This window comes from Desmodus rotundus, unplaced genomic scaffold, assembly GCF_022682495.2.
Source record: "Desmodus rotundus isolate HL8 unplaced genomic scaffold, HLdesRot8A.1 manual_scaffold_161, whole genome shotgun sequence".
NCBI lineage: Eukaryota > Metazoa > Chordata > Mammalia > Chiroptera > Phyllostomidae > Desmodus > Desmodus rotundus.
Genome location: NW_026527216.1, coordinates 39871 through 62529, shown reverse-complemented (window position 1 = coordinate 62529; position 22659 = coordinate 39871). Strand labels below are relative to the sequence as shown.

At 50.0% G+C, this 22659-nt stretch overlaps 1 protein-coding gene across 19 annotated transcripts in view; it reads left to right on the top strand.

The window, feature by feature from the left end:
• The window catches only part of FNBP1 (formin binding protein 1), a 114111-nt gene that overhangs the window by 88443 nt on the left and 3009 nt on the right, over positions 1 to 22659 (top strand). Inside the window, exons 9-16 of one of the 19 annotated variants that reach the window (XM_045196682.2) lie at positions 743 to 940; positions 1949 to 2101; positions 7518 to 7532; positions 11324 to 11433; positions 15511 to 15643; positions 16912 to 17033; positions 17287 to 17423; positions 19071 to 19229. In XM_045196682.2, coding sequence (XP_045052617.2) covers positions 743 to 940; positions 1949 to 2101; positions 7518 to 7532; positions 11324 to 11433; positions 15511 to 15643; positions 16912 to 17033; positions 17287 to 17423; positions 19071 to 19229 — 1027 coding nt within the window. Of the gene's footprint in view, positions 1 to 742; positions 941 to 1918; positions 2102 to 7517; positions 7533 to 11323; positions 11434 to 15510; positions 15644 to 16911; positions 17034 to 17283; positions 17424 to 19070; positions 22213 to 22659 lie in introns of those variants that run through there. The other 18 variants (XM_024562041.3, XM_053917726.1, XM_024562047.3 and 15 more) reach the window with 18 other exon arrangements.

Below are 22659 nucleotides of genomic sequence, written 5' to 3'. Positions count from 1 at the left end.
TTTCAGTTCTCAGGCCAGCGCTCAACCCACTGAGCCACAGCAGCCAGGGCCATTTCTTTATTTAGGACACCGTGGTTGTAATTTTCTCACACACTTGTCCCCACCCGCCCCCTGACTGTGAGGCCCCTGAGAGCGTGTTGAACCCACTGCTCCTGGCCCAGGGCACGCTACAGCGTAGACATTCCGTTCACCGATTCCCTCGGCACGCGTCAGTTGCAGGCCCGGAGCCAGCCAGGTCGCAGGGTAAAGCGGAGGGAGAGCAGGAGGGTTTACATTCTAGCGGAGGAGACACGGCGCAGACAGACACATGGAGTAAATCAGACAGCAAGCTCACAGCACAGTGAGCCAAGGAAGGAGAGAGGTTATCTACTCTTTGCTTACACCTTGTATCTGCGAAATTGCTTTCAGAACTTCTGATAGGAAACAGATTTTTGGATCACTGTATTTTTCAAGGGAATTGCTTAATAATGGCCTGATTTTTCCATTTTCAGCCAAGTTGTTCTTAATTAACAGTTGTTTCTCCAAATGCAGAAAACTGGCTATTGAAAGTGTCTTCAGACTTCAGCTCGACGTGTAGCTTGACAAGTTACTCTTCCTAGTGATGAAACTAGGCCTAGAAAAATATCTGTCCTCAATCAGTGGGACTCCCTGCAAACAGCGTCTGTCCGCAGTAAACACAGTTCACGGCGGCAGGCGCTGACGTGTATTTGAACGTGCGTGTGTGCGGTGGGTGTGATTTCAGGACTCACAGCTGGTCATAGAAGCTTACAAGTCGGGGTTCGAGCCCCCCGGAGACATCGACTTTGAGGATTACACTCAGCCGATGAAGCGCACCGTGTCAGAAAACAGCCTTTCAAACTCCAGAGGAGAAGGCAAAGCCGAGCCCAAATTCGGCGGCAAAGCCAAAGGGAAGTTGTGGCCGTTCATCAAGAAAAACAAGGTACTTACTGATGGTTGGTGCCCGGCGCGAAATGAGTTTGATAAAGTGGCAGGTTTTGATTTTATCTTCTAGTCTTTAAAAAAAAAAAAAAAAAACAAAACAAAAAAAAAAAACCTAGGATTCTAAACCTATAGCTTCCAAATGAAGGGGGAAAAAAGCTAGTGTGTTATTTTCTTTGAAAACAGTATTTCTCTCTGGTGGTGGTCCCTTTGCCATGGCCATTTATCTGGTTTCACATGCGTTGTCACTCTGCCGTGTCACCCACACTAACAGACTCCTGACCTCAGCCGCTTACCATCACGCCTTCCGCTCCTGAGCGCCCCGGACCTCGGGCTGCCTGGGCCGGGGCAGGGGCCGTGTGCAGAATTCCCGTAACCACCGACCAGCATATCTAATGGACATTGCTCCCATGGGTTAATAACTTGGTTTTGAATTCCTGCTAACATATGGTTCCACGAACATGTTTCGTTTGCTTTTTACAGTGTAGTACGTAGGTGCATGCCAGCCTTAACCTGGGCGCATGAGATGATGAAGGCAACGTTGCCGCTTTCGCCTTAGGATAATTTACTCTTTAATTTTTAAAAAACTGTCTTGCTGTTGTTACAATCTTAGCCGCTAAGGCCTTTCATTTTCTCCCATGAAGCTGTGTAAGTTCAGGTGGTTTTGAAACACTGACCCTCTGGCTTCACCTGGTTCGGAGTAACTGATTAGAACTGTAATTTGCATGGGCGCATCTGCATGAGCGGCTCGTCGAGTATTTCCTGCTGTTCTGCTGCTGTACTTACTGAAAACCCACTCTCATCCCTCTCTTCATTTTGACGTGTTCTCCGTGTTTTCTTTTGGACCATGGCCTAAATATTTAATTGTTTGTGTTTTACTTGCTTTGGATTTCAAATATGATTTGATGCTTACTTTTGTTTTGTGTCTTATCTTCTCGTTTCTGATTTTTACTGCCACTGCTCCATCTCTCACACGTAGCTTATGTCCCTTTTAACATCCCCCCATCAGCCTCCCCCTCCTCCCCCTGCCTCTGCCTCACCCTCTGCTGTTCCCAACGGCCCCCAGTCTCCCAAGCAGCAAAAGGAACCCCTCTCCCATCGCTTCAACGAGTTCATGACCTCCAAACCCAAAATCCACTGCTTCAGGAGCCTAAAGCGAGGGGTAAGTCCTGCTCCGGAATCCTGTCTCTCGTGCGCTTTGGTTGCATGTTTCGTTCTGCAGAACTTACTGTGTTTGGGAACGAATGCGTTGTGTTTTCCCGCAACGCAAAATGACAAGAACCTGTGATCCGTGATACGCAGCTAGAAAGAAGAGGAAGAAAGAGGGAAGGAAGCAGGATGGAGGAAGGGGAGAGCCAGCCGGCCCAGAGTTCTTTCTGTGTTTAGTACATTCCGGAAGGACCGGGAGGGGAGGAAGGAGGAGTCACTGTAGAGTGCGGAAACGTTGCTTGGTAATTCCTGGAACGATGTGAACACCGAGAAGACACTGGCCTCTGAGCTACGCCTCGGGGTCGGAAGGGGAAACAAGGGTTAGCGCGGTTTCTCAGCTATTTGGGTGGACTTAGAAGATGTTGGTAAAAAGTTCCGATAAAATGTCTGCCTGGAAAAGGCCTAATGCAGTGTTTATCTTTAAAAGGTAAAATAATCAGAGCAGCTGACATTTATCGGGCGCTTATTATATCCCAGGCTCTGTTCTATGTGCTCATTTACATTTTTTCAACCACCCTAGAAACCAAGGTAACTCAGGTTTCTTCTTTTACTGAAAAATCAGAAAACTGAGGCAGGAAAAGGTGAAGTTAGGAAGACGGACAGCCAGGAGTCAAAGCCAGGGAGCCTGTTCCTAGTCGGGGCTTCTGTGACGTCCATCCACATTGGGAGAGACTGTTACAACGCAGGCGACCCAGAGTGGGTGTTACTGAGACTCAGGTGCGCATTCGAATTACGACTGCGTGCACTTAGTCTCAGGTTCCGTGGCAGTGACCCGATAACCCAGAGCAGATGGCAGTGTGGAAAAAGATCGGAATGAAGTAAGTGATAGGTAGCATCCCGAATAAATCTCGATTGTCAGTCTAGTCGAAGCCGTCCCCAAGTATTTTTTATATGAATGAAGAAGTGAGGCCATCAGGGGTAAATAGTTAGCGCCTTAACCCCTCCTCCGGAAGGGGCTTCTCGAGTCCTGTCCCGTGGGAGCTGCTACACAGCAATGGCGAGATGTGCTCTCATACAAACATAAGTTCCACTTTTCCCTTCTGCGTAAAAAAGAATGCAAATATATCATAGATAACTGAGCCGTTCCCATTAACGTAAGGGTCAAAGACCCCATTACGCTATGTGCCGAGTTTTGTGCCGTCGGTGGAACTGCCTTGTTTTCAGGTCCCCCGGCACACCAGGTGCAGACTCGGAAGTTTCATTTCCCGGAGGTGTCAGGACAGCAGTTGTTCGAAGTCTGAGTGCAGCTCACACAGGGACGATGGGTGTGCTGAGCCCAACAGGCAGATCTCAAGTGGCCTGGCTTTCAGAACTCCCCAGCCCTCCCCACTTGTCCATGGAGAAACTGCCCACGTGTGACCAGGGTGTTCTTGCTGGACTGGAAAGTTTTCCATTGAAGCCGTAGATCAGTTAACCCACCACTGGCACTTCTGAAACCTTTACGGGGCACTCAGTTATTATTTTTATAATAAACACCTCTGCCCTGTCCTGCGGCATCTCGCGGTGAAGGACGCTGGCCGTCGGTGACGGTTCGTTCCTGCAGCCGCTGTGTCACTCTCTCAACGTCAGTCACACAGCTTGTTGGTCGCATGTGGTGTCTGACTTGGCTTCCTGGTGTTCTCTGAGTGTTTCGGAGAAGTCCAGAGAATGCCAGTGATCAGTAAGTGTCAAAAAAGATGGCCAGAAAAAAACCAACAAAACACAGTGAAATAGGAAACTGGTTATTTCGATGAGTTGAAGGTCTCCTCCACCCCATGTTTCTTTTTTTTACATAGCAAGATGAATTTTATTCCTTATTCCTCAAGTCTATGTTCAGCAAACCAGTTTAAAAAATGTCCTAAACAGTGAGTGTGTTTTCTTTCACACACGCGCGCGCACACACACACACACACTCACACAGACACTCTAAAAATATTAGTAAATAAATAGAAACACAGTTTTGCTTCCCTTATGTTAGATGGGGTCAGAGTTGATGTTCCTTCAGGAAGTAGCAGTGCAAAAAAAAAAAAAAGAAAGAAAAAAAAGAAAGAAAAAAGGAACAGGAAAAAGTGATAAAGGAAATGCATCATAGACGTAAGATCAGGAAGTGCAAAACAAGAACCAAATCGGAAGTTTGGGGAAATAATTTATTTTAAAGCAATTTCAAAACTGAAGGTATACGGTTTACCGGATCCATGAGTAAAATGATTCAGTCCTTGCTACTATTTTGTTTATTCTACTTTTTAACTTTAAGACTATTGTGCCAAAGTTAGGAAAAGTACCCCAGGAAGGTAATAAATCTGTGATTTTAATGTGTCTTTTCCTTGTCCTGTTTGCAGCTTTCAGGCCCGGATTTGAATAATTTGTTCCTCTTACCAAAATGTATACAGCTAGTGCAAACCCTTCGCAGCTGATTTTGTTTCTAAGTAACTAAACAGGATAAAATATTTTTTGTTGGAAATCGGTGACACTCGTAAGAAAATTTAGTTTCGCTGAACATCTTTAAAGATTGCCGTGCCTCTTGAGCACTGTTAACCATTGTCTTATCTTTCCCCCAGAACGTGTGTTGTCAATTTGCAATCTCCAGAGGGTAATTTTATTGTCTTAAATTGAGATTTTTTTCCCCCCAGTTTGAGCAAAGGACTTCTAAATCTAAAATATGGACCTGTTTGCCCCATGTTTTAGAGTTAATTGTATGAAAAAATGCTGTCAAAATTGCTCAGATGGTTTTGAAAATCCGTGCCAAGTGTCATTGTATTCACGTTATCTTGTTCTCTTGCTGATTATCGGCAGACTCAGTCTTTCTGTTTTCACAAAGAACTGACGAAGAGGACGATAGGGAAACCCACGTACGCTTTTGAAGCTAGGGACTATGTTGTAAGTTCACCTGTGGCGGCCGGGTCGCACGGTCACGGCACAGGCACTAACCCCAGTGACACCGCCAAGACTGGGGACCCAGGGGCACTCGCTAATGCTTCTACCGAGAAATGACATTCTCGATTGAGAGACCCGGACACCATGGGGCGGGGGGAGCCTGATTGTGTAAATTCAACCCCATGCTACTCCATCCGGGAAACTTGCATGGAAAAAGGAACCAAACTTCCCAATAACAATCAGACTCCCTAAAAATGTCAGTGAGCGGAGCCTGGTTTTATTCCTTTTTCACAGTCACGGTCACGGGGTTGGCTTTAACGGCAGAGCCTCCCCTCCTAAAACACAGCTGCAGGGCGTGGTCACAGGAGGATGACGCTCTTACAGATGGTGTCACTTGTGCGGCACGGTCACCCGTGTCCATGCCTGTGACAACTGACCCCTAAGGGAGTCGCACCAAAATCTGTGGAGCGTGAGCAAGGTCATCGAGGAGGGACGTGAGTTCCCATGGACCTTACGCACGGTGCTTCGCTGTTTACTGTCCCTGTCCCCTTTCTTTGTACTTGAGGTTACTGCCTGTGGCTACCCAATAACACATGGACGCGCCGGCTCTGTGCTCCCGCCTGTGCTGTTGACACTTGTGGCTCCCCAGGCTCCATAACTGTCACCTTTCACTGACAGCCTTTCAGTTTTCCAGGTGTCTCGCCACGCCCCGTATGCAGCCTTTAAAAATGCCCTCTTAACAGATGATTCGGTTTTTAATTGTAAGTGATCTAACCGGCTGACTTACAGTATAAAGCCAAGGACCCATTTGTGGCGGGGGAATGGGACGCGTCCCACAGTTCAGTATTTCCTCCTCCTATTGGGAGTGATTCTCAGTCCTAACAACTCATTATTATAATGAAGTGCTAACATTCCTAGGCTGTTCGTTTTGATGATAGGGTTCCGTGGTTTGGAATGCTTAAGAATACGTAACTTGAAATAACAGAAGGAGCCCAATAGAGAGCAGACAGTGTGTGCCAAGTTCAGATCTCGGTTCTTTGAGTCAGCGTTTAGCCGTGACATGTGAGGAAACATTTGTCTGTGGCAGTGTGCTTGGTCGGGCCGGTATTTGCAAAGGCGTCTGCTGTGCACCGTAAGTGTCGTCTGGGAGGAGCTCAGGCGGCGAAGAGCAGATGGATCTGTGCTAAGTTCCCAGGGGGGGCGCGAGGAGGCGGCAGCTCCCCACAGCACAGTCATGCATGGGAGCGTCCGCGCCTTTCCCTCAAAAGCTTTATCTCGCAACTTTTCCCCTTCAAATCTTCTTTTTCTTCAGGCGGACAATTTCTCCAAAAGCTCACTGCCTATTTACAAAGAAGTGTCAACTCTGAGTCAATGCTAATAATGAGACTTCCTAAATATGGTTAGGAGGTTGTGAACTCCCTCCCTCCTCCCCATGTAAAATGAAAGGGCACTTTCTGCGATACTTTGTCTCCGACAGATTTGGGGATCCCACTTGCAGGGTCCACCCTTGGCCTGAACTGTTAGGGTTGATAACAGCCAAGAAAGTGCGCACCGAGCTCTCAGAACACTGCCTTATGGCCACCGGCAGGTCTCACCTGGTCGTGAAGAAGCAAGCATTTCTTTTCCTAATTTTGAGACGCCATTTAACCTGTTTGGGGTCCAGTAATTACTACACCTTTGCTAGCCTTAAGGCCCCACAGGCTGGCAGCTGCTGTGTCCAGGTGGTTGTCACGGAAGCCACAGCAAGGAGGAGCCCGTGGCTGTTGAGACACTTGGCTGTCGGCTACCCAGTTCCCAAAGTTAGCTTTCGAGAGCAGCTACTCCCACTGAGCGCCCCAAATGCCACGTCGCCCCTGTGGCAGGGGCTCAGCATCCCTGGAAAGCCTCTGGCAACCATTCCACTTGGTGTGCATGTGGTCTGGTGGGTGACAGCCTCGTCCCTTTGCCTCTGGCCTGGCTCTTGGGGGGGTTCCTGGCTCCTGAAGGCCATTTCTCAGAGCAGCTTCCAGTCCTTGGTTCCCTGTCCACCAGTCTGAGAATTTGCCCAAGTACCTATAAGAAAAGCCAATGTTCATATTTATTAGATTTCCTTGACATGGAAATATAACCTGTGTGTCGTGGAAGTAATTGGTTTTCAGACTCTCTCAGTCCATAGCAAGTTTGGTGAACAAAAGACCAGGTGATTATTTTTGTCTTTTCTAATCATCACATGTCCCTGATGACACACTTACTCCAGTTTCTATGCGGGCTGATTGGGACCACACGGAACGTAAGCCGAAGCCCTCCTTCCCCACCTGTCCTCTGCTCTGGCGACGTGGCAGCCAGGGGAGGCTTTGGTGGGATCGGCCCCTCGTGTGAACTTTGCACAGATCCGCTCCAAGTCATTTTCACGAAGCAACAGATGAGTTTGTGTAACGACGCAGTGGAGCTGACCGAGTTCCTCTTCTGATGTGTTGTTTCTCTCTCTCTCTCTCTCTCTCTCTGCCCCCGTTCTCCCCTTCCGTTTTCACGTGAAGCTTTCTCTCAAGCTGGTAAGCACAATTACTCCCTGCATGTCCCGAGTCTAATCAGGCCCCCCGCTGTGCGTTCCCTGGGGGCTCTGCAGCGCTCACTGTTGACTCGAGTTTCCCCTGCGTGTGCTTGTGTCTCTGTCTTCACCGCACCTTTGAAACACTGAGGTTGAGACGCTAATAGACCTTAATCTTTTCAAGCTGCTAAGAAAATTAATGCTTAACTCGTGATTTGGGTTTTTGGGTTTTTTTTTCCTTTGGCCTGAAGATGACACACGCTGATGAGCTTCATTCAAACATGAACATAAATATTAAGTAATGGGGAGTTTATGTATTGGATCATTTAGAATAAAAGTAAATTTAATCGTGGTAAGATGCTCCTCCCCACAAGCCACAGAGCTGGACATCTGGGAGCCTGGGGGACATGGCTGGGGTGACACCAGTCTCAAATGCAGGTCCAAGGCCGCCCGTGACAGTGGAAACCACGACATCTTTCATCTTAAACGTGTTGGCACCTCGTGCGTAGCTGATTCAAGAAGTCACGGGGATTTTGCGGGCAGTGAAGAGAGCACCCTGAGCCTCTCCACACTGACTCAGCGTTCTGGGCTCTTGCCACTTAATTGTGTATCCCTGGGAAACGAACTAACTGTCCTGTGCATTAAAAGAAAACCTTAACCGACATAACCCATAACTACGCTTCAGGTAATGCGTAAGCTACGTGGCATTTTCGAACCTCATGGCTGTGACGGTCCTGAAACTGCGGGCAGCGGGACACGGTGACGATTCAGCCAGGAGCAGGATGAGCAGTCCGCGCCCTGCTGCCGGGAACTCAGGGTGCTGTTCGCAGTTGCTCTCATGCGCACACGGCTGCGTGACTGTGTGTGCATCCACGTATATGCAGAATTTTTGCAGCCTGACTCAGGGTTTGGCAACTGACCCCGACCCTAAAGACAGTGAACATTTCATGGAATTGAGCATTTCTTAGATTAAGATAAAAATCTCAAGATGAGTCCTTGACTGGGGACAAGAAGGAGAGATCTAGATGCTTAAGTTCCAGTATGAATTTGAGAGAAACTGAATCAATTGACTGGGAATCTCTCAGATGCCAGGGGTTCCTTCTTGCCCTTTATTTGTTCTTCTGCTGGGCTGTTACCAGCAAAAGATGATGATATTGGGCAGTCTTTCTGATTTGAGATATGAATCATTTTACTACCCTGGCGTTGAATTGTTGCTTTGTACCATTACTCCGCAGCGGATAAAGAAGGGAAGTGTCGTGCAAACACGGCTCAGGTGTTAAAAACAGTAAATCTCAGAAAGCAGTGTGTTCTTGTGCTCTTCGGGCGGGGGGATAGGTTCCTGGGGAGGGGTTGCTTCCAGATGCCATGAAACAGCCATTTAAAATACACGTATGAGTGCTACCCCTCTTTCCAAGGCCAGGGCCACCTCATTCTCTGTACCCTGAGGTGCGCCAGGCATTTCAGAGCCTCTGTTCTGACTCAAAGCTGTGCATATAAATTCTTTCATGGCAAAAAGACTCCTAGGTCAGAGCACTGTTTAAAGGAATTCGGGCTTCGAAAAGCTCATTGGACAGAATGAGCTGTTCAGGCATTTCCGGAAACCCTGCGTTTTTTTGGATCTAGAAGAAGCTGCTGAGCCGAGTCTCCACGGGCAACATGGAGTCTGTGTGAGGCGTGGCTACTGAGGTCAGCGGTTAGAGGGCGACACAGAAACAGAGGCTCTATGGAGAGGGACCCAGCTGGTCCGTTAAACTGACTCCGGATCCATTGCAAAGAATTCGTTGATCTGTTATTGAATTATTTCAGTTCTGCAAATAGCCAGGCTTGCATCGTTGTCATCTGGGGCGTGTGTGAGTCAGTCACAACTGCAGTGTGTTTTACTCACACAATTCATTGCAGCTGTTTACCCACCAGCGCAAATCTCACACCTGTTGCGCCCAGCCCCGCGCCATGCAGTACGGGAGCCACTCACCACCAGTGGCCATTTCAACTTCAGCTGATCAACATTCAATCAAAATTTAAAATTCAGTCCCACGGTTGCACTAGCCACTTTTCAAGGGCTCAGTAGCCATGTGCGGCCACTGAAGGGGACAGGGCAGATATGGGACATTTCTGTCGCTGTAGAAAGCGTTCCTTTGGGCTAAGCACGTGGTCAGGCTCAGTGAATATCAGTGACCTCACACAGAGCGCCCGCTGCGGTCCCTGACTTCTGCACCCGTGGGTCTCACACTGGGTTTTGTTGAGTTCCGGCGCCAAAGAACAGAACAGAACCAACCGCAGCTGTGGACAGCGCGCTGCTCTGCTCTACGTCCAGCGAGAAGAAGGATTGAGCGTTCAGGCGCAGCGGTCCACTTGAGCAAATTGAAAAGCGTGTCATCCAGGTTTCAAGTATCATAACATAACAGTACATGGGAAAGATTTATTTTTATATGGAAGATTAGTTTGCTCCGTTTTCATTTTAGAGGTGAATTGGATTGCCTTGGTTTGGCATTAGGGAGCAGGCATTTCCTTTCTGGTTTTACTCCCATCTTATTTCTTCTCTCTCTCTCTCACTCTCTCTCACACACACACACACACACACACTCACACTCACACTCACACACTCATCCTCTCTCACACACACACACTTTAAGAGTATTAGCTGAAAGGTCTTTGTGCAGCCCTGGCACTAAACTATTTGCTGACTCACACACTTGCCAGCACAGCCGTCTGGCATTTTATCATAAGCAGCCCAGGAACTTGAGTCGAGAGCCCCCAAGGAAGCTGCTGGGAAGCCTCAGCTTGATTGGGGAATGACATCCTGCAGGTCCCTTCCCTCCCACTCCCCATGCCAGCCTTGCCTACCTTTATTTGGCTCCCAAGTAAAATCTCTTGTCTAAAGAAAGGCCCTGGCGGATCTGTGGTTATCAGATAAGTTCTTTAAGAAAACTGCCTCATTAAAATAAAAGCACTTGACCACCACTTAGCTTCGGACAAAAGCACTGTATATAAGTCCAGAAGCTCACTGTCGCTATGTTCTCAAATCGCACGCACAGAGGAAAGATAGGAGTTGTTTTTGAAAGGGAACCACGATATCGAAATACACTTCTGATGGACTGGGAGCAGCTGAGCTTGATCCCATGCGAATCCTCTCTGAATTCCCGAGATTACCCTAAAACTGCCAGAAAGAAGCGGCCAGACTTGCAGCGGCAGCAGGCCGAAGAGTGCACGGGGCGGGGGGATCTACTTTTTAAATGTCCTTTTCACCCACATCCTCTGAGGAACTAGATGTCCCATCTGTCACTTCACGGGGATGGAAACTTTTGGCCTCAGCCTGTGCGAAGAGATGGGAAGGAATACTCAGACCAGGGAGTGGGGTGGAGGCGGGGGGCAGAGCAGAGCCTGCCACATGGAACCGTTGACGGGGGCACTCCCCCCTGTTTTATAGGAAGAAAACCTAAACTCAAGGCTTCCTTGAAACCACAGTGTTGCCACCAACACTGGCGGTGAAGTGAAGAATCTGTCTCAAAGTTTGTGTTTGGATCCTCCCCGGGGTCAGGAGTATTTCTTCCTCTCTCCTCCCTGCAGCACCGCTCCTGCCTTTGGGAGATGCCCCTGGGCAGCTTCAGTGGAACCTGAGTGGCCTTGGGACTGGTTTGCATGCACTGATTCCGCCTGCCTCTGGGCTGGTGTCGTGGGAAAGGGCCTGCAGCCATGTGCGCCCCCTAGGGCCTGGGCCTGGGCCTCGTCCCTGCAGGCCTGCCTGCCCGTCTTCCTTCAAGGCTTGTTCTGGCTTAATTCTGTTTGCATCTGCAGGGCTCGACGCCAGAGGACTTCAGCAACCTCCCGCCTGAGCAGAGAAGGAAAAAGCTCCAACAGAAAGTCGATGAATTAAACAAAGACATTCAGAAGGAGGTGGATCAAAGGTAGAGTGGGTCATTAAGAAATTCAGGTTCAGCCCTGGCCGGTGTGCATCTCTTGGTTGGATGACATCCCACAAACCAAAGGGTCATGGGTTCAAATCCTGGTCGGGTCACATGTCTGAGTTGTGGGTTTGGTTCCCGGTTGGGGTGTGTACAGGAGACAGCTGAACATTTCTCTCCTTTTCTTTCTCCCTCTCTTCCCCTCTCTGGAATCACTAAAACAAAAGAAATGAAGAAATTCAAGTTCAGTTTGGAAAGACTGGAAGTCCTAAACTAGATTTTAATAGAAGTGCTTCTTTCAGCCATGCGTTGGATCGGAGGTGGTCTGCTGGATCACTTTATTACAGCCTGGGAGAGGTTTTTATCAGCAGGCTTTATTCTGAATTTGGGGGACAAAATACATAGGATAATCTCTTTTATCATGAGTGTGTAGGTGAGTTTTCCTGGTGCAAACGAGGAAGAGAAAAGAGACCTGGCTCCCACCAGCTCCCTTGCCCCCACCTCCTAGCTCTGGGTCCAAAACAAACTTGTGTCTCTAGTCGGGGGTGAGTGACAACGAGCCTTCTTCCCGCAGGCTCTCATGCCGTCTTGTCCTTCCAGAAACAGTACCGATGGCACCTAGAGGACAAGTCACAGTGCGTCTAACATGCACGCCCCGGCCCTTGGGTTGTCGGGGGTCCTTGCGGCTCCTGGCTCCCACTGGAGGGCGCCCCGTTTTCTGAGCTGCTGTGTGAGTTGGCTCCTAGGGATGTTGGATTGGTGCCCAGGGAGAAAAAAGGTGCAGAGAGATTTGCTCTTTTCACTGGCACTTCCCCCTTACATTTATAACCTGTAACTCACATCACTTAGGGGACGTCTGTTAGTAACCCGGATTGGAAGCCCCTCCATTAATTGTCTCTGGCCTTGCAGTACACGTCCTCACCAAGTGAGTGCGGTCCATCATTCCTCTCTCGGAGACTTGAACCGGAGACTTTGTGCCCTACCGCAGGCCCTGCGTGCTGGCCCTGCGTGAACCGAGTCACCTCGAAGCCGGGTTAAAACTCGGCGATGCCAAAAGCAAACAAAAGTGAAGGCAGCGCCGTTTCGGGGCGTGAGGAGCAGGTGGCTGTCTGTCTTTTCCTCTGTCAGAGCAGCTCTTGAGAAATGGGAAAAGTGGGTCGTTTTATCATTTACAAGCACTGGTGCCGGGCATAAGAAATGGAGCACATATAATTAACTTTGTTCTCGTTTTGTATTACAATATACTTCAGGAAATGAACGTTTTCTCTTTGTACTTCTAGTTACACGGAGAACTAAATACAAAATGGTTTATAAATATATAAACCAATTAAACCTCTTGCTGTTTACTAAGGGACCAGCTCTAGTTTGCACAGGAATGAGAAGTTAGGACTCCGGGACCTGCGATGACATTTTATAGGGTGTAGACAGACTCACTGTCCAACACCGTGGAAAGAAATCTCCCTGCCACTTGGGTCCCGGCCATGGGCACCCGGTTAACCTTTAACCCCACAGTGGCCCATGCTGGCGAGAAGGCAGGCCGCATTCAGCCTCTCGCTGGCTGACATCCACCATCAGGGCTTTGGTTGCGCGCGAGGACAAAGCAGTCGCAGACCTCTGTCCTCAGGCAGCTTTCGTTTGGTACAGAATAAATAATGATTTTGAGCAGAGAGGACATCACTTGGAAAGCTTTTTTTTTTTTTTTTTTAAATAGCCAATCCAAAAAGGCAAGAAAGGAGAGGCAAAACGCATAGCCCAGGCAGGACAGCTCAGAAGGGCGCGTTCGGTGGTTGGTGGACGAGGCTGAGCGCCCAGACACTCTGTGCCTGTTGTGAGGAAGAGACACGTCAGTGTGTGAAGTGCCCAGGGCGATGCCTCGCACACAGGTGTTTGTCAAATAAAACGGATCAGCATGTGACATGTAAAGAGACCTTGAGGCTCCAGGGTAAAGAGTCTAAGATTGGACAAAGACCAGTGTGCCCCTGAATGCCATCTACAAAAGACGTATCTAACTCATAACACACAAAAAGGGGGGCACGCTAAAGAATGGAGAATGTGCACCATGCAGATGCCGCCCGGAGGAAGCCGGTGAGGCCCCCCAAACTGTTCAGCTCAAGAGGATCAACTTCATAGTAATAAATGAATCAGACAGCAAATGGTTCAGTTCAGCAAGAAGATACGAAATTTTAAATCTGTAGGACCATAATGGCATAACCTCAAAACACAAAAAAGCTGTGCCCTTAACCTTTTGACATTATGTTCGAGACACAGAATGGCATCATTAGAGCGGGGACTTCTGACACTTCCCTCTGCAACTGACAGAGCAGTTACCAGCCCCAAGATGGCATCTGAATAGCATGATTCATAAAATTGAGCTACCACACACGTGCCCGGTTACTGCGCGATACGCAGTATTTTCAAGCGCGCAGAGAACACTTCCAAAAATGGAGCGTGCCCTGGCTTTATAATGCAAATCTCCACAAACATCCAAGGAGAGGTACCCACCACTGGAGTTATGTCCTCTGAAGCCTGCAGTAAAACTGGACCCAGTCGTGAGAGTTCAGAAATTAAGAAAGGGGAGCTCTAAACCCACAGACTGAAGAACAAGTCATGCTAAGTATTGGGAAGTACATGAGTCAGCACTGAGCCTTAACACACACACCCCCTGTCTCAGTTTCTGGGGTGTCACTAAAGCTGGACGATGGAGGGATCCTCGGGGCTTTCAGTACAAAGAGCACGAAAAACCAGCAAGCACTCTTCTGAGAAGTTTTGGCGGAGATAGTGGGGCTGTGGCTAGAGGTGTAAGCCAGGAAGTCGAGAGAGAGTCTGTAAAGGCAGGCAGCCTTAAAGTTGCAAGAACATTCATGCAGCTGACGTGTGTTGATTGAGCACCTACTGTGTGCCAGGATGGCCCTGCCCCCAGGGTTCTGTCACATTAACAAAGAGCTGGTGTCCACCCAGCTTCCTCAAAGAGCTTCCGTTCCAGCAGGAAGAGACAGGCAATAAGCAATAAGCTTGGTAATAAATTACATAATGTTGGACATGGCACAGTGCTATTTGAGAAAGGAGATGGAGCCAAGTGAGGGAGCTGGGACTGCAGGTGGGTCGAGGGCTCTCGTGGGAAGGTGGCCGCAGGAGGAGCCGGCAGTTCTTTGAAGCCCCCAGGGGCCGGCAGGACGTCTGGGCTGATACGCGAAGAAGCGGATAGAGAGGTGGTGAGGACCCGTGGAACTTCTCTTCCTGTCAGTTCTGTGTTTTCGGTTAAACTATTTCCCATGACTCAAAGTATGGTTTGGTGTGTGGTCTCGTGCTGTACCATTGGCTTAGGTTTTCTTTGGCCCAAGCTCGTTAGAATTGGCAGAATCATTTACTCTAAACTTTTAACAAATCACACCCTACTGAAAGCCCCGTGAAGCCAGAGTTCAAGTCGGCAGAGCTCCTTGATGCCGGCGAGAACCCGAGCAAGCCTGCACTGCTTCCCTAGGGCTCCCTCACCCAGGCCGCGGTGGGTGGGCGCCCCAGGCTCGGGTTCAGGAGGTGTGTGGGGTATTGCATATATAGCTTTGACCCTCTGTTGCCCACCCATCGTGGACACCAACTGTGGGGTCCATTTCTTAACAGCCAAAATAGTGTGCCCTATTATAAAACTATCAAAGCAGTTGACCACACTTCTTCATGAAGTGAGCAGGTTGCAGCCCACAAGACCCGCAGCGCCAGCCATAGCTTTGCTTTGTGTGAAGAGTGTGCACATGGGAAATATTTGTGTTTTGTTTATTGTTATTGTTTGGGGCGAAGGGAGGGGTAAGATCGATTCGTGTTTCCTCCTCAATGAAGACGGTGGGGAGGCCCCATTCCGAAAAGGCAATCGAAGCTTCCATAGCGGTCTCTGAATTATGCGGGCCTTGGGAGCCCAGTTCCTGAAGAGAAGTTCTGGAAGGGACACTGACCCCAACATTCCCTTCCAGTCCACACTCAGACACGGTCCTCCCACTCACATACTTCCCGAGGTGACAGGAGACTCAAAGGGCCGGTGACAGTGACCTTCCCACACCTGGCTCACGCTTTCTTCTTTTTTTTTCCCAGAGATGCTATAACGAAAATGAAAGACGTTTATCTAAAGAACCCTCAGATGGGAGACCCGGCCAGTCTGGACCACAAATTAACAGAAGTCAGCCAAAATATAGAAAAGCTGCGACTAGAGGCCCAGAAATTTGAGGTATGGGAGAGCTGTCGTGGGGGCAGAAAGCAGCAGCAGGGGCGGGTGCTGTGGAGGTCGGTGTGCCTGCAGAGCCTGGGCACTTCCGTCCCTGGGACGGAGACCACTGGGGACGCGGGGTGTCTCCCGCTGCGGTGAAAAGAAAAATGTGCTGTCGTCTCTGAGTGTCCGCTTCCGGGCATGTCCTCTTTTAATGGTGTCCTTTCAGGCTGGCACTCTTGAGCGTGGCCTTTATGAGGCTCCAGCGTTGGTTTTTAATGCAAGCGTTTGACTTAAGCTTGTCCTGTGACGTCTCATGTTGGCAGAGTGTGACTGGGACTGTCAGCGACTCAGTGGGCAGTGACACTGAGATACACCGTGTTCTCTCAGCGGACCATTAGCCAGAGGCTCCGGGCGTGGAAGCCATGGGAAATAAAATGAGTAGGAAGTCCCGCCAACAGTACCCTAATACACGTCTTCAAGGGAGGGGCACCCGGAGCTGGGGGCAAAAGGCTTCTTCCCCCCACCCCCCACCAAATTAAAAGGCTGCGGAGCACAGAAAAATAAGTTAAGAAATGGCCATTCCAATCAGGATAGGTTATTTCTGTCAATGAGGGGCAAATAGGGCTTTTTTATTGTGTCTGGAATCTGTCAATAAGTAATGAATGTTTGTGTTTTTAAAGCCTGGAAATGTCCTTTTCTGATCGTTTGCAATCTTTTGCCTATTGAACAGTGTAACTATCTGAGCTGAATGGTGTAGCTAGTTCAAATGTTACCGAAGGTAGTTTTATCCACTTGGATTTCCTGTGTACAAATTTCTTCACTATTAAAGGAAAAAAAAAAAAAGCTACACTCCTTAAAAGAAAGAAATAGAAAAGGGAAGTGTGACTTTCACACTGAGTCACCACTCAAGGGTGGCAGTGCCCCCGTTTCCCTGTGTGACCTCATGGTCACAGAGCTGGGGGGACCCCAGAAGGAACTAAAAGTGATTTATCCAAAATCACACGGCCATTTAATGCCCAAGAGGTCAATGCACCCCGTGTCTCGCCTGCCCCCTGGGAGCAGGTGCCCAAACGCATCCACCTGCACTTCTCCAGCTCAGGAAATGGAAGTGGTCAGTTGCTTTTGAGTCCATTTATACAGTCGAATGCCAAACACCGGGGACCCACCCCCTGTGGTTCTTCTGTGTTGGATTCCATGACCAAGAGCAGCCCCGCCCGAGGCTCCAGACTCCGGGGTGGGGCCCCCAGCTGAGCTCAGGCCCGGGTCTGTCCCGGCTTCTGTTCCAGGCGTGGCTGGCGGAGGTGGAAGGCAGGCTCCCACCCCGTGGCGAGCAGGCCCGCAGGCAGAGTGGACTGTACGACGCCCAGAGCGCCCCGGCTGTCAACAACTGCGCGCAGGCCCGGGAGAGGTACAGTATGGGTGCGGCACTGCTTTTGCTTCTCGGTTCTGGGGTCTGGAAATGAGCGTGAGGCATGTGTCAGACACCAACGTGTCTGTGACGGCAGACCCTTGATTCTCCCATGGGCTGGTTTCTGACGCCACGCGGGAGACAGGAAGATTGGAGCCGGTCTTAGTTCCAAGCGCTTCGCTCTGGCGGGGCGGGCCAGTGTCCTCACGGGGTCGGTTGCTATAGTTGCTGCGCGTTTTGCTTTCTTGAGCAGCCCGGATGGCAGTTACACGGAGGAGCAAAGTCAGGAGAGCGAGGTGAAGGTGCCGGCCATGGACTTCGACGATGAGTTCGACGACGAGGAGCCCCTGCCGGCCATCGGGACATGCAAAGCCCTCTACACGTTCGACGGTAACGCCCTGCGGCCACATCCCTGCAGCTCATGGCCTGGCCTGGCTACCTGCACTTTCTGTGACCCGACTGTCTTATGAAACCTTCCAGATCTTTCTCTTATGTCTCCTGTTTGACTGATAGTATTGATGATGATGATGATGATGGCTGTATATTTTGCCTTTTGCCATATAATTGAACAGCTTTCAATGAGCTCAGTCGCAGCAGGCAGTATGGACCAGTGATTGTTCATAATGATTATTATAATGATTATCGTGCATGCATTCTACATGTATAAAACTGTCCTGAAAAGACCCTCAAAGGGGAGGAATGCAGGTGGTACGTAGGAGGCGGTGTCCCTCTCAGAGAAACAAAGAGACGTGCGTCTAGGAGAGGTGGCTTCAGTGTGGGAGGGAGCGGGGGCATGGACAGAGAGGGGTCACGGCAGGACAGTGACCCCTTTGTAAGGGAATTTCGTGAACTCAGCACTGCAGCAGATGGGGGGCGGGGCATGGGCGTGGCCAGACGCCGGGCTGGCGGTGGAGCGTGGATGTGCTAGGTTGTCGTTGTCGTAGCAGAATAGAAGACTAGGAAGTAGGTGGTGCCCGTGGGGGTGGGTCAGAATCACGTTTGGGTTTTATTTGCCAAACATGGAGGAGCTTCTTGAAAGTTTTTGAGCAAGGTGTTGATCCAGTGGGAGCTGCACCTTGGGACGCGTATAGTCCTGTGAGCAGGAGCAGCGAGAAGACAGGGACGGTGGTTAGAAGGATGAGCCGAGGGCCCTGTAAGCACCGTGAGCAGGGTGCTGCAGACTGAGTGCGGGTGCCGGGGAAGAAGCAGTCAGAGTCCAGATACGCTGGGGAAGCCCTGGGACGAGTGGATTTTCGCGGTGACAAAACAAGGGAAGGACCAGGTGACATGTTCCCGACTTTACGTCTTGTCCACACCACTCCCTCTCCCCCCACCTACTGACCCCTGTGCCCCCTCCGTACCCCCATCAGCAGGTCCCCAAACAAGTCACCTCTCAGAACACTGTTGGGCAGCAGTGGCTCGTGCTGTGAATTTACCTTACTTAGCAAATAGCTTTGGGGGCCTCGATTGAGGGATGGACACAGACTTGCTGCGGCTAACACCCAGCTCAGACTCCCGGCTGACTGGAGCAGGGAGCAGAGAGGGCAGGAAGTCCAGACAATGCACCCTGGGACAGGGGAGATGTCCCCTGAGATAGGACAGGAGGAGGAGGAGGAGGAGGAGGACCCAGGAAGAGGGAACAGCCAGGAGCCCAGGCCCACCCTTGTTGCGTTTCCGGTGTGAAGGCAACATCAAGGTGGAGGTGTGCTCGGGTAGGAGAAGGGGAACCTTAGCTGCAGAGAAGAGCCAGGATGGAGAGAGCGCAGTGGGGCAGGTGTGATTAAAGCCACGGGAGCACTTTCACCCCGAGAGAGAGGCAGGGAGAGGGCCACAGGTGTCCCCTGGGGAAAATGCCAGCTATCTAGGGCGGTGGACGGTGGGGGCCGGAAGTGCTCACCTTGTGTGGCAGAGGCCGCCGGGGACAGGGCGCCTAAGAACCCACCTCCTCCGTCACTGCACCTGTGTGGTCGCAAAGCTCTGTGTGCTGTCGGCTGGATTCGCCCAGAAACCTGATCTGTTCCGATGTTGCCGTTTCAGGTCAGAATGAAGGAACCATTTCCGTGGTGGAAGGAGAAACGCTGTATGTCATCGAGGAAGACAAAGGGGATGGGTGGACCCGCATCCGGAGAAACGAAGATGAGGAGGGCTATGTGCCCACTTCGTACGTCGAAGTCTATTTGGACAAAAATGCCAAAGGTGCTAAGACTTATATTTAGTACAACTTAAAAAAAAAAAAAAACCTTTTTAAAAACCATTGGAGTTGTTGCTCCCCACAACTGTGACGGGTGCAGGCAGTCCTTGGAGAGACTGAACAGGGGGGCGCGCCAGTGGCCGCCCTCCTAGCGCGGACGTTAGGGGTCTCCCGCCGAACACCCTGGTCTGGTTTTGGCTATTACCAAGTTTTGCTTGCTGATGAAATTTTATGCGGAAAGCTGCCCACTGCCAATTTACAACTGTGCCGTTTGAAATCTGATACGCGTTTCTCCTCTGGCAGCATCTGTAGATGACGACAGAGTGGCCTTCTAGCGTCTGATCTGTGTTTCCAGAGTTTCAAAGTCCACACACATCCCCCAGGGTGCGGAAGACTTCAGTCCTCTTATTTATATCCCATTTCTGCCACGAGTTAAACGGCCTTAGGAGGCTGCATTCTGTAACTGAGTTAATTGAATGAACCACGCCCGTTGGCTGGATCTTACAATCATTCGCTTTGGAGGAAGTCCTAAATAAAAGCTCCCCCTTCTTGAGTCAAGAAGCGAGTAAGATCTTTTATTGGTACCAAAAATGTGTATTTCTACCTGCACTGGGTTAAGGTCATTGTTAGAGCCTGATGGTCCTGTTATGTGTACTTGATCCCAAACCACCAGTTGAGATCTGGGGGAGTGTGGTCGGTCACCCAGTTGGTTTTCCCACAGGACTAGCGGTCTCCCCGCCGACAGCTGACAGAGTTGACCTGACTTGCCGGTGCTGTTTGGGCAGACTTCTGCGGAACCGGCACACTTAGCTCTGCTCCGTCCTGGCAGAGGTTTTGTGGCGGGTGGCGCTGTGCTCAGCTGAGCCTCCAGGCCGGGCTGTGAGCAGTGTCTGCGTCCCCACAGACCCAGCACATCGCTTTGCGAAGGGGGGATTTTAAAAAATCAGTGCATCTTTAAGCCTCAGAGTGTGAATTGACTGCAAAAGTCACTTTAGAATTGCTAGCTGGTGTCATAGGATTAACTGTAGCCAGAATAAAATACAATGTTTCACCATCTTTAAAGGAAACTGGGTCACATGGGAATTTGCATTTGGGAGTTGGTGGGACGGGTAGTGAAACTGTCGCCCGTACCAAGCCCAGCGTCCGTCCGTGCCTGTTTCGAGAATCTACCCTGAGACCGTGCAGAACAGCTATAAATGGGTCAGGATGAAGTTGACAGGTTCAGATTCTCTCTTTATTTGGCTTTGGAAATTACTCGTGTCCTTCCTCCTCTTTAATGGGATATTAGCTCCCGGCCCCCACCCTGTGGGCTCCTTCTGCAAGCTCAAGTCAATATGGAGCTGATCTTTAAGGCGGTGGCAGTGCAGCCAGAGACTAGCGTCTGGCAGGGTGGGGGGAGGAGGGTATGGGCGCTTGTCAGTGATTCCAGCAGCAAGTTGGCTGCCATTTCTCATTGCCACCCAGATGGAACTCAGTGACCTTTTGTGAACAGCAGCCTGCAACTTGCAGAACTAGAGCGGACAGATCGGGGTCCCCTCCCCCAGTTTTTCCCATCACATCTGACACAGCTGGAGTACAGCATCAAAAGCAGTATACCGATCGGTCAGCCCGCCTTTTTAAAATTTGCAACTCAAGTTTCTTCGGGATTATTACACATTTGCTGACATAGTATCAATACGGCCACTGAGCCTGCACCAGACCTCTCCTTTTTAAGTAGGGAGGCCAGAAAACCAGCTGACCCTGCACCCACGGGGGCTGATTTAATGAGCGGCAGGAGGTCCCGGCCTTGGGCTCGTCACCCACGATATGAAGATTTAACCTTCTAGCCCCGGTGATGAGCTCGTTCCCGGACGAGGAGCTGCTGGGGGAAGCAAACTAAACGCCAAGGGAGTGTTATTACACTGGGGCAGGGCACACTGGCCTTTAAAAGCATGCCTCGAAACACACGGGATTCCGTGAAGTTTTTTGTTTCTTGTGGGGTATTTTTTTTTTTTTTTTTGGTTTCTTTTTGTGTGTGTGTGCTGTGTAAGATTGGTTCAGAAAAATAGCTCCGTTGGTTTCCTGGTCAGTATGGGTGCATAAATTCTGATTACTAAGTTGTCCCTCAGTACCTAGAGCCCACGAATCGATGTGAACTTGACAGAATGCGGCTACTTTATAGTTTCAGTTCGCTGAAACCATTCCCAAAGAATCAGGAATTCCCCTCGCCTCCCAAAGTACACTCTGTTTGTCTCCCCTAGTTATCCGTTCAACAAAAGCAGCGAGGTCTCAGCTTGGTGTAGAAGCTTTTCTCCTTTTATTCAGAGATACATTTCTAGGCTACTAGTGAGCATGTAGAAGCCTTTTCCCTCCCGAGTTCATAGATCTGCCCAGCCTCCCCCCACCACACACACACAGTGCCCGCCTCACACCCACCCGGCCGCCCCGGTCCGCCAGCGGGGCGGCTCCTGCTGTTTCCAGTCGTGCCTGTGTCCTTGTGCGTGTGTGGCGTCTACGATGTGACTGTTTAAAAACTGCCAAAACGTTGAGACTAGAGTAACTCCCAGTGGGTCACCTACCTGGGTTGTGACTGTCTTCTCTTCCGGTTTTGTTTTGTTTTGTTTTTGAAATTGCTTTCTGTTAAACATGTCCGTAAGCCCTCCCCCAATATATTTGTATATACTGCCATTGGAAAGCTAAGAGGATTACTTGAATTTGTCGTTTTAACGTTTTACTCTTTTATCTGTTTTATTGGTGACTCTGACGCCTAATGACTCTTTTGTTTGCGTAACCGCGGGGGAAGCCGGAAGGACTGTTCCTCGGGGCCCTAGGGCCCTGCCGGCTGCTCCAGGCTTGAGTTTATTGTAGACACTGGGGTTCTGAGTAAGTCTCGTCTGAATATGGCCCACACGACTGTTTCTCTCTCTCCTTCCCCTGAAAGAAAAGAATCTGTCTGGCACCTTTTAGTTGTACCCTGTATCCGCCTCTCTAATAAACGTTCTATTTTTTTCTCAGTGTTGTTAAGTGATTTTTCACCTTTCTGAGAAAATGACTCTGTGTGACAAATATTTAACTCCTTCGTCTTCAGTAATGGGGAATTTTCCAGCCAAATGCTTTTTAAACACCCTGCCCTTTCCCTCCTCACCTGACGACACCTGCTTCTACCCTGTGTGCACCTAAGGGCTTCAGGGGTCTGTCTCTCTGGTTTCTCTTCTCCCCCACCCCCAAGATGAAGAACTTTCACTGTTTATGGCAAGTGACCCCTGGGCAACAAACCTTCCTTTTCACCCAAGGCGGTGCTGAAGACCCCACCTCCTGGGAGAAAACGAACCGGCCTTCCGGCTCCATGCTTCACTCTGGGAAGCCGGTCACCTTTCTGTCTCTCAGACCTGGACTGAGAAGGATGACCTGGGGTGGGCGGCACGCTGTCTCCTGGGTGGGCTTCTCTGAAGGAAG